We start from the raw sequence: 10,785 nt of genomic DNA on the forward strand, positions 1-10,785 counted from the left end.
ACAAAATTGAAAATTTATGAACAACTCTCAGTAAAAGGAAAAAAGCACACAAATATTATTTGATGCGAATAATAATAATAATAATTCTTTTGAATGTTGCAGCTGCTAAATTAATAATAATAATAATAATAATAATAATNTCTGCTAAATTAATTGATGCGAAATTATTAAAAAATAAGCATAACCAAATCTCTGACGGACTCGCATTGAAGCTTTTGTGTTGGCTCAAAAATTAAATTTCAGTTACGCAGTAAAATTTGCAACCATACAAAGATTTCCCGGCATAATTCTTCGCAACAATGCTACGAGAGATGTTATCGAGAAAGAGTTATTATCATTCTTTTTGTGTTTTTAATCACTTGTGTGCTATTGGAGCATGATGCATGTTAGAAATTCGCAGAATCCACGATGGTCGTTCCAAGATGTACTGTAAGAAACCACAGATATCTGTCCAATTTTTTGAGCCCATTTCAGGTCTTTGGGTGCTGGCATTCTTCTGCGGTTGCATTCAATCCTGAAATCAGTGATGATTGTGAGCCTCTAAGTTTAGCTCATCAGCATAACGCGTACAACCTGTTCGATGAATTTACGTGCAAGGATATCGCATATTACAACCATTTTCTGTTTAGATATTCTCGCAATGGTTTGAATCGAGAAGCCGTGAATATTTACGGTGTTATTAATCGCTCAGGTGTTTTAGTAGATGGATGTAGCCTTTCTTGTATGTTGAAAGTTTCTGCTAGCTTGGGCAATTGTGTTTTCGGTAAGCAAATACATTGTCAGTGTGTTAAAAATGGGCTTTTTGAGGATGTTAGCGTTGGAACTGCAATTGTTGATATGTATATTAAGAGTGGGAATTTGGATGACGGGAAGAAAGTGTTCGATGATATCAGAGATAGAAATGTAGTTACTTGGACTTCATTACTAACAGGTTATGCACAGAAAGGAATGGTTTACAAGATCGTGGAAGTTTTTGGCTTAATGAATTTAGAGGGAATTGAGCCGAACCCTTGTACATTTGCAACTATATTTGGAGCTTTAGCGAATGAGGGGGTGGTAGAGTGTGGAGCTCAAATGCATGCTTTGGTTTTTAAGCATGGTTTTGATACAAACAGAGTTGTTGAAAACTCATTGGTCAATCTCTATAATAAATGTGGTTTATTTAGGGAGGCTAAACATGTGTTTGATGGTATTGAGTACAGAGATGCAGTTTCTTGGAATGTGATGATTTCAGGTCTTTTTGTGAATGGGCTTGATTTAGAATCTCTTCAGATGCTCTATAGGATGAGGCTTGCATGTGTAAATTTCACAGAATCGACTTTTGCCACAGCTATTAAGTTGTGTGCTAATCTCAAAGAACTGGGTTTTTTAAGACAGATCCATTCTCAAGTTGTCAAGAGTGGCTTTGAGTTTCATGATTATATTAGAACTGCTCTTACGGTTTCCTATATGAAAGTTAGTAAGGTGGATGATGCATTTAAGATATTCTCAGCTGAGGATGTAGTTCAAACTGTGGTTTCATGGACTGCAATTATTGGAGGATACTTGCAGAATGGTAAGGCGGCACAAGGGATAAATCTATTTCACCAAATGAGAAGACAAGGTGTTAGACCAAATCATTTCACTTATTCAACAATACTAGCATCTCTTTCCACTACAACTTTGTTTCAAGTTCATGCGGTTATTATCAAATCCAATTATGAAAACTCGCCTCCAGTTGGAACAGCTTTGCTTGATGCTTATGTTAAGATACAAAAGAACAGTGAAGCGGCAAAAGTGTTTGAACAAATAGAAAAGAAGGATGTTGTTGCTTGGTCTGCAATGTTAGCTGGATATGCACAAGAAGAGGATATCAAGGGAGCTGTAACAATTTTTCTCCAGTTAGCCAAGGATGGTATCAGGCCAAATGAGTTTACCTTCTCTAGCATAGTCAATGCATGTGCTATGCCCACAGCAGCAGCACAACAAGGTAAACAGTTTCATGCAAGCTCAATTAAACTTTGCTGTAATAATGCCATGATCGTCAGTAGTGCCCTGGTAACCATGTATGCAAAAAAGGGAGATATTGAGAGTGCTAACGAAGTCTTCAAGAGGCAGCAGGAAAGAGACTTAATCTCTTGGAACTCGATGATCTCAGGGTACGCACAACATGGTTATGGGGAAAAAGCATTAAAGGTATTTGAGGAAATGCAAAGTAGAAACTTGGAAATGGATGAAATTACGTTTATTGGTGTTATTTCTGCCTGTACTCATGCCGGACTAGTACATGAAGGTCAAATATTCTTTGACATGATGGTACATAATCTTCAAATCCCTCCAACAATGGAGATCTATTCGTGCATGGTTGACCTATATGGCCGAGCTGGGATGCTGGACAAAGCTATTGCTCTTATCAACAGAATGCTCTTTCCTCCCAGTGCAATTGTTTGGCGTACTCTCTTGGCTGCATGTAGAGTTCATCGAAACTTAGAGCTAGGTGAATTTGCCGCCAAAAAGCTCATCTCACATCAACCCCAGGATTCAGCCGCCTATGTCTTGCTCGCTAATTTATATGCTGCATCTGGTCAGTGGAGAGACAGGGCGAAAGTGAGGAAATTGATGGATGATAGACAAGTTAAAAAGGAAACAGGTTTTAGCTGGATTGAAGTGAAGAACAAGACCTACACATTCATGGCTGGTGATGTTTCACATCCTTTATCAGATCACATTTATATGAAGCTGGAAGAATTAAGTGTTCGTTTGACGGATGCTGGATATCAGCCAGACACAAACTATGTTCTCCATGATATTGAAGAGGAACAAAAAGAAGCCATCCTTTCTCGTCACAGTGAGAGACTGGCAATTGCATTTGGATTGATTTCTGTACCTGAAGGAATTCCCATACAGATCATAAAAAATATTAGAGTCTGTGTTGACTGCCACACTGTTATCAAGATCATATCAAAAATGGAAGGAAGAGAAATTGTTGTTCGAGATTCAAATCGATTCCATCACTTTAAAGAAGGCTTATGCTCTTGTAAGGATTACTGGTAGCATGTTAAATTGTGAGCGATCAAGTTTTCATTCTACAGAAAAGGAAGAGTCTTTTGATCCTGAACTAGAAAGCCATGTTAATGTAAGTGGCAATTATAATTATAAAATTTGTCGATGAGAAATATGAAGGGTGGTTCTGTTAATTTTGGTTTCCTTCGGCAAGACCAAAAGTGAATCCCAAATGATGACAGGCAGTGAAAAATTACATTCACACAGCGACTGACAGCCTTCATATGTATCTGGGGCATTAGTTGTGTGTTTTAACTTTTTTAATTTTTATAATTACAGTGAAGGTATCATATTTTAGCTGTCTGTGTATTTCATTCCGTGCTTTTATTGAATCTTGGTAAATTTAATCAAATTCGATGTAAAGAGAATTTCTTCATGCTTACAGTTCAGGAATCAGGATGCTCACCAGAGTTTTGTACAGAGGCCTATGTTTCGTTGGATGGCTTGAACTTTGCATAAATGGGTGAGACCAGTTTCCATTAGTAATGATAAAAATGATATTCAAGAATGCTCTGAAAAGTCCTATTGTACTTATTTGCAACAATGAGTGGGCTGTTTTGAGAAAAGATTTTCACTGATTAGTATATTATCTTTTTTGATTCAAAGCATCCATTATATTTTCCATCAATTGCTTTGATTATGTTAGGGCCTTATGATAGGGGAGTAATTTCAAAATATAAGATATATGAAACTCGATTTGCTCCTTTAAGGTTGATATGATTCCTTATTTCTAATGCAAAGGAACCGCAACTACCCTTCGGGTATGCACTAGGTAGAACTCGGATATGTGCAGTAGTGTGTAAATCACACACACCAGGTAAATTTGACAGTTAGCATTGATTTTCTCAAGGGTGCACACATCTTCCTTGGTCAAAGTCAATTCTAAGGTATTGCTACCATAAAAGCTGATCAATGATAGAAACAAAGAGTTCAAGATTTTGGAACGAGCATTCAATGCTAAAAGACACCATTGTCCTTTGAATTTTGCTTTTACCAGTTATGAAATGGAAGTAATGTCATTATATTCTTTAATTAACAAACGAATTGTTTTATTTTTTCTTGTAAAAAGATACAAACAAAAATTATTGTAAAATAAATAATAATAAATAATTATATAGACAAAAAGAAACAGGAATTAGGAACTTTGGATTAAAATTTTCTTGATTTTACTTTTAATATGTTATATGAGAAATCTGTGGGTGCAGTATGTATTAGGTATTCCAAAGATCGCCTATATCATTTTCATGCTTATATATAGCCTAGATTTGAAAAAAAAATCAATCAATTTTTATTAGCTTTTCAATATTCTTTCTCCAAATGCATTTTAATCTAGTTTCACATTTTACTATTCTTGGCAACTTCAATGTTATACCCAAAATGTAACTAAGCCATTTTTATCTCATTTTTCTTACTCTTTCTCAAAACACAATTTAATCTAGTTTCACATTTTTGGTTCCAAAATCTGTTTCTCATAGTTTCTGTTTACTTTTTTTTTCTTGAACTATAAGTCTAAGGGGGTATATTGTAAATGAAAATTCAGTTTTATTCAATAATATTAACTTTTGGTTCCCGCAATTGACCTCCTTAATTCACATGACATAAGCAGGTTACTCGGACAAATTTGAGCCGTTGAAATGAGGAAAATTTATGCATAGAGTCACAAAATGAAGGTACTGCACATCATGGGTTGAGTTCTTCACTCTTACAAAACAAGATGCGGTCTTTAATTTTAATAATTTTGCAATTTATCATCAATTTGATCCTGTCGTCATAAGTACAATCTTTTAAGTTTAAGAATGCAATAAAACAACGAAAAATGATTAGAGGCTGTTTTTTCATGAATTAATTAGGCTAACTAGATGTTTTATCCATTCGATTTCATGTCAAATTAAAATAAATGATATTATCAAAATAGGCACACACCGTTGGATTAATGTGTATACTTCCAACATAGAAAATTGTGAATCAGAAATGAAAAAACCAAGCAACTGTGCCAGTTAGGTCAACGATGTTGTGGAGTCTGCGGTTTTCTCTAGTTTGACAAATATGAACAAGTTTAGGAAATTACAAATACAAATATAAGAGGCCAGCAGCAATCAGTTGGAAATATCTTATTCATCATAGTAATGAACCATTTGCTGAGTGGCATAAGATGCGATATTGTGATGTGAACTAAAAGTTTTGGTATGAAGTGATTCATGTATCGTGATTTGTTATGTACTTGTGATTCTTTGAATACCCCTCCCGCATAAAATGATTCCTACAAGGAAACTACATTGAGACCGATTGGACTCCTTACCACATGGATTCTGTCCGTCCATGTCAATGCCCCGAAGAGGAAACTTCCTTTACTGGTTTTATATGGATTTAGATGAATTTTAAATGATTTTTTTATCATCCATCTTTTCAAAACATAGCTCAGCTGGAGCAATTGAAACATTTGCACCAGCAGGGGCGGTCTACTTGTGCCTTGTAAACAGTGGGCCCTTCTCCATACTATGTCACTGTTCTACGCACTGATACTCTTCCTCTCATACTTGAGACTCTGATTGAAGGATAGTTGAAATCATTGGAGGGTGGAAGGGTATTCTTACAATATATCATTTTAATGGTGATGTTTTTCAGTTGAACAGGGGTTCTCCAGTGCTGCAGAGGAAATCAATTATTTCACTTGTGTCAAAATCATATATTAATCCAAGATCAGTTGCTGCAGCTGGATTCACATTCCCTGGAACCATAGTCAAAAGGTGAGGTTTGAGTGCCGTTCAGATTTCTGACAATTAAACTTTTATTGTTGTCGTGGATTTTCCTGTGTCAAACATATAAGCATCCAGAAAACAATTAGGGGAAATGTTGGTAAATTCTGGAATGTTTATTAATTCAAAATTACCTGTTGTCATTATGGCAGACTCGATGGCTGCTGGGCTCCACGAAGGATGAGATGCTTTTACAATGGCAGCTATTCCAGAAACATGTAGACATGACATGGAAGTTCCTGATGCTATGTTATAGTCAGTTGATCTTCCAGCAGTGATGTCAGTGGCCAATGGTGACCATGCTGCCATAATATTTACTCCTGGGGCGGTTATATCAGGCTGAAAAAAAAGGTGAGGCCCAAATGTGTAATCATTCTTGTTTATAGAAGCTGTTGTACTTAAATTGAATTCACTTTCATTTTTTTTATTTATCATTTTACAGTTCGTGTTTGCTATATAAATTTAGTAGTTGCATTCCACATAAACATTTCACAAGAAATCATTTTCTGAAATTTAGTTCTCTGATACTTTAACTATATCTGGACTGATGGCCTTTGGACCCATTGATGAGAAGGAAGCAGTATCTACTGGTTTAGAGGGTATAACTGTCGTTGCCTGGGATATTCTAGCCACTGGGTTCGTGCAGCTGCCAGGTGAAGTTAATATTTGGCACTGGAATCCCTGATGTTATGTCAACTTTTTCTTGTAAATTTTACCAGAAGTTCCTACATACTTTTCTGATTCCATATATGTATATAGCTCTTCAGTTTCTTGAAGGCCGATTGCTGTGGCTGGTAGCAAAAACTGAAACCCGATATCTTTGGCAAGTGGATCGACCAGAATAATTCCCACACCACCATCATCCTGTACGGAAATGGCTTTTCCTCTACGGTCACCAAGGATCTCCTAAGTGTGCAGATGACGATGTTTCCATTAATCAAAGTGGGATATAAGGTATTTCTTTTACAGATGCTGACAGATAAAAAAGAAAGAGTTGAAAATTTTATAACAAGCCGATAACATTGTAGCAATTGTGAGTTTGTGTAAAGTGAGAATAAAAGTATAGTTTCTGAAAGAGAGTTTTCATAATAGAAACGGTGAGTTGATAATTTCAGAATGAAGTGATGAAGTTGTAGTGTTGATCATTTCTGAAAGTTCATATAAATGTCTACCCATATTAATCTGCGAGATGGATAGCTAAAAATGTAAGATGGATTCATGATATGAGGTTTGACAAGTTCCCTGGCATTAACATAAAATGTTAGATTGTACCAACTCAAATAAAGGATCTTGTGCCTGTTTATTGAAGCACACTCGGTAATAAAAAATAACTTTGCTGCCGAGAAATAATAAATACTACAGTGTTAAAAGAAATTCAGGGATTCTCAATCGCTCATTAAATTTCTCGTCAGTTTTGAAGCTGAGTCACTTTGAAGGCTTGAATACTAACTTGCATAATTTATCAATACTGGAAATTCTGAGTGAGGTTAGAAGCTAATCGATATACTTGAGATTCATGATGAACTGGACAGACCGAGGACACTCCAATTATCAATCTACGCGCGCTTGACTCATGTAGTCATGTTTGCCTCCATTAAAGTGTGTTTTAACCTTGGTTTTTTTAACAGTCACACCCAGCTTGAAAAACAATTCTGTCCGATTTCGAATTTGAACCAAGCCATTTAAGTTTCATGTCTAGAGGGAAATATTCAATAGAAGATTTTGTAAGTTTCACTTAATCATGGTGTGTTTGGTGGAATGGATATTGCCAAGCAGATGCAAGAACATGAATAGCTGTTCTGTAATCAGTGAATAGAAATATTTGATGTTTATGATTTTATCAAATGAAATGAGAAAAATAGAATCCAGTGGACATTGTAAGGAGAGATTGATGAAATGAAACATCAACACATTGAATGTTACTTAGAATGTAAATGAATTATTTTTACTATTAGATAAAATACCTAGCATTTCCTGAGGTTATGTTAGGGGCTGCGGCGGCACTTCCAGCAATTAACCCATAGAAACCCTCCATATTTGTTGGGTTTATACTGAAGCCCTGCAGTAAGTAAGTCCTCAAATCACAAGAGAAAATATGTTATATGATAATGTTTTGAACGAGGAGAGCTTCCAACAATTGCCTGTATGATTTTTGAATTTCCTAGATAAATTTTAGTTTGGAAGTCTCAATCTATGGTGCTTGCTGACACTGTAAAGATCAAAGGAGCAACATTTGTCACAGTTTTTTTGGCAAAAACCTGTTCCCAGCAGATGCAGAAATGACAACTCTTTTTTTAGATGCGTGGAAACTTCCAATTGCAATTGCATTATCGAAGTACAAAGGCTCGGGAGGACCTGATCCAAGGGACATAGATATAATATCTTCATTGTCATATAGCGCGTCATCCAAGACCGAGAGAATGTCTGTGTCTCTGCAGATGTAGAACCAACAAGCTTTGTATATCGCAAGTCTGGCTCCTGGTGCACCTCCGCTTGCATTGCCTTTTCCTATTCCATATAAGCTAACATCGGGGACCATTGAGCCAGCAATTATGGATGCATTGTGGTTTCTATGACCATAGGTATCTCGTGGTGATAAGGAATATGTTCTATTCCATGTTTCAATAGGTCCAAGGTCTGCTTCAAACCCTTTACGTAAGATCTAGCTCCTACAATTTTTCAGTGATTTGGATTCAAACGGCATCATCTACATTCTAGAAGTAATAATCATGGGGTTGTATAGTGTGTGTATCTTTTGAAGTAATTTGGTAGAGAGTGAATCCGGAGCTGGAGTTGCTACCTGTTACAATTTGACAATGCAGAGTTCTCTCATGTCGAACATTCGCCCTCGAATTTGGATGGCTCGGGACTGAGGTCATCATCCTTGAAGCTCTTGGATTCAGGCCAAACTCCTGAAGTATAGATGATTACGGTGGTTATATAATTAGTTCATACATGGGGAATAAGATTAGTGGAAGATTTTAGAAAACATATCTGTTAAATGTTTACCACTGTCAATGGCACCAACAATTATGTCGGATGTTGATGGCTGGTCATATTGTTGCATGTTGTTTAGGCCCCGAAATTCCCATGATGTGTTGTATGGATCACATTTGGCTTGCTCTCATGATCAAGCAAAATACACATGATCATGTCTTACTATCTCTCTGTGTTCAAACTGATTGGTGTATGATAGCAATTTCTTGCAACTCAACCTCATGATTCATTCAAATGATCAGTGAGCATTTGAGAGAAGTTTGCACAGCTCAGAATCACATTTCTGTCTCGATGAAATGATAAATGTATATAACTTGTGCGATCTGTTACTTTTCTGCAAATTGCGTCTTTTTGGAGTAGTTCCCTTCATTAAAACTCTTTTGTTCGATGTTAGACCTCTAGCTGAAATTAATGCTTGATCACTTGAACATATGTAACATTTCACAGTGCTTCAGAAGAAATCAATTATGTCACTTGTATCAAAATCATATATTAGTCCAGGGTCAGTTGCTGCAGCTGAATTTACATTGCCCGGAACCGTAGTCGATAGGTGAAGTTTGAGTACCATTCAGAAGTCTGACCATTGCGTTTTTATTGTTGTCGTGGATTGTTGCTGAACATAAGCACACATATAGCAATTAGGGAAAATGTTAATAAATTCTGATGTATTTTATCGAGTGAAAGTTACTTCTTGTTATTATAGCAGACTTGATGGCTGCTGGACTCCACGAAGGATGAGATGCTTTAACAATGTCAGCTATTCCAGCAACATGGGGACATGACATGGAAGTTCCTGATAGTATGTTATAGTCAATCGATCTTCCAGCAGTGAAATCAGTCGCCAACGGTGACCATGCTGCCAGAACGTTCACTCCTAGGGTGGTTATATCAGGCTGAAACAAGAAGGCGAGGCTCAAATGTGTAATAATCTTATTTAAGGAAGCAGTTATATTTAAATTTGAGTCACTTTTTTTTATCATTACAAGATTTTGTTATGTTATCCTGAAACATGGTGTTTACGCTGAAGGATAGTGCCAAGAAGATAAGGGAGCACGGGTATCTGTTATGTGATTAATAAATGTAAAAGACTTGAAGTTTATGATTTCACGAATGATATGAAAAACATGGAGTCTAACTGACATGATATGGAGATATTGATAAAATGGAATGTTCACATATAATGTTATTCTGAACATGATTGAATTCTATTTAGTAAGAAATAAATATCCTGGCATTTCCTGAGGTTATGTTAGGGGCTGCGGCGGCACTTCCAGCAATTAATCCGTAAAAACGCTCCATATTGGTTGGGTTTATACTGAAGCCCTGCAGAACACAAGTCCTCGAATCATAAGAGAGAATATCATGTATGAAAAGTTTTTCTACTAAGAGAGCTCCTGCATGATTATTGAATTTCCTAGATAAATATTAGATCGGATGTCTCGATCTATGGTGCTTGTTGCCACCGTAAGGATCCAAGGAGCAACATTTGTTGCAGTGTTTGGCAAAAAGATGTTCCCAGCAGATGCAGAGACGAGGACTCCTTTTTTAAATGCATGGAAACTTCCAATTGAAATAGCATTTTTGAAGTATGAAGGCTGGGGAAGACCTGGTCCCTAGAGACAGGGATATAATATCTACATCATCATGTATCGCAGCATTCACGACGTAAAGAATATCTACATCACTGCACAGATTGAACAACAAAACTTATCTAGTGTGGTTTACTTGACTAACGTGACTTTCAGACTATCGTTAGTTTAAGATTTACTCAGTAAGCACCGAAAGATAATGGCTGCGATTATCATGTAATGAAAAAAAAAGTACTTATTTATACGTAAAAATATAAACAGTAATTATGAAATAATTTTATTAAATTAATTAATCAGGTACAATTAAAAAAGTTATATTGGATGCAATATTTATCTAAACAAAATTGATAGAACCAATTAGCTTTGTGATATGAAAACTGATTTCCTCATTATAAACACTT

At 36.2% G+C, this 10,785-nt stretch overlaps 1 protein-coding gene and 1 pseudogene across 19 annotated transcripts; one reads left to right on the forward strand and one right to left on the reverse strand.

The window, feature by feature from the left end:
* The first annotated feature begins 191 nt into the window (after positions 1 to 191).
* Positions 192 to 8,925, forward strand: LOC140987924 (pentatricopeptide repeat-containing protein At2g27610-like). Of its 19 annotated transcripts, none has more exons than XM_073456765.1 (8): positions 192 to 3,326; positions 3,428 to 3,505; positions 3,753 to 3,859; positions 4,649 to 4,712; positions 5,668 to 5,789; positions 5,951 to 6,149; positions 6,316 to 6,451; positions 6,558 to 8,925. In XM_073456765.1, the coding sequence occupies exon 1, from the start codon at positions 409 to 411 to the stop codon at positions 3,031 to 3,033; it is 2,625 nt and encodes an 874-aa protein (XP_073312866.1). In that variant the 5' UTR covers positions 192 to 408; the 3' UTR covers positions 3,034 to 3,326; positions 3,428 to 3,505; positions 3,753 to 3,859; positions 4,649 to 4,712; positions 5,668 to 5,789; positions 5,951 to 6,149; positions 6,316 to 6,451; positions 6,558 to 8,925. The 19 variants fall into 19 exon arrangements, with proteins under 19 accessions (XP_073312866.1, XP_073312859.1, XP_073312804.1 ...); XM_073456758.1 differs by having other exon boundaries at positions 3,784 to 3,859; XM_073456703.1 differs by having other exon boundaries at positions 3,428 to 3,859.
* LOC140988006 (subtilisin-like serine-protease S) lies at positions 5,303 to 8,951 on the reverse strand (annotated as a pseudogene).
* Positions 8,952 to 10,785: the final 1,834 nt, after the last annotated feature.

This window comes from Primulina huaijiensis, chromosome 1, assembly GCF_012295235.1.
Source record: "Primulina huaijiensis isolate GDHJ02 chromosome 1, ASM1229523v2, whole genome shotgun sequence".
Lineage (NCBI taxonomy): Eukaryota > Viridiplantae > Streptophyta > Magnoliopsida > Lamiales > Gesneriaceae > Primulina > Primulina huaijiensis.

Excerpts from the sequence above, each read along its gene's own strand:
- LOC140987924 (XM_073456687.1), top strand. The coding sequence starts at position 409 with ATGGTCGTTCCAAGATGTACTGTAAGAAACCACAGATATCTGTCCAAT.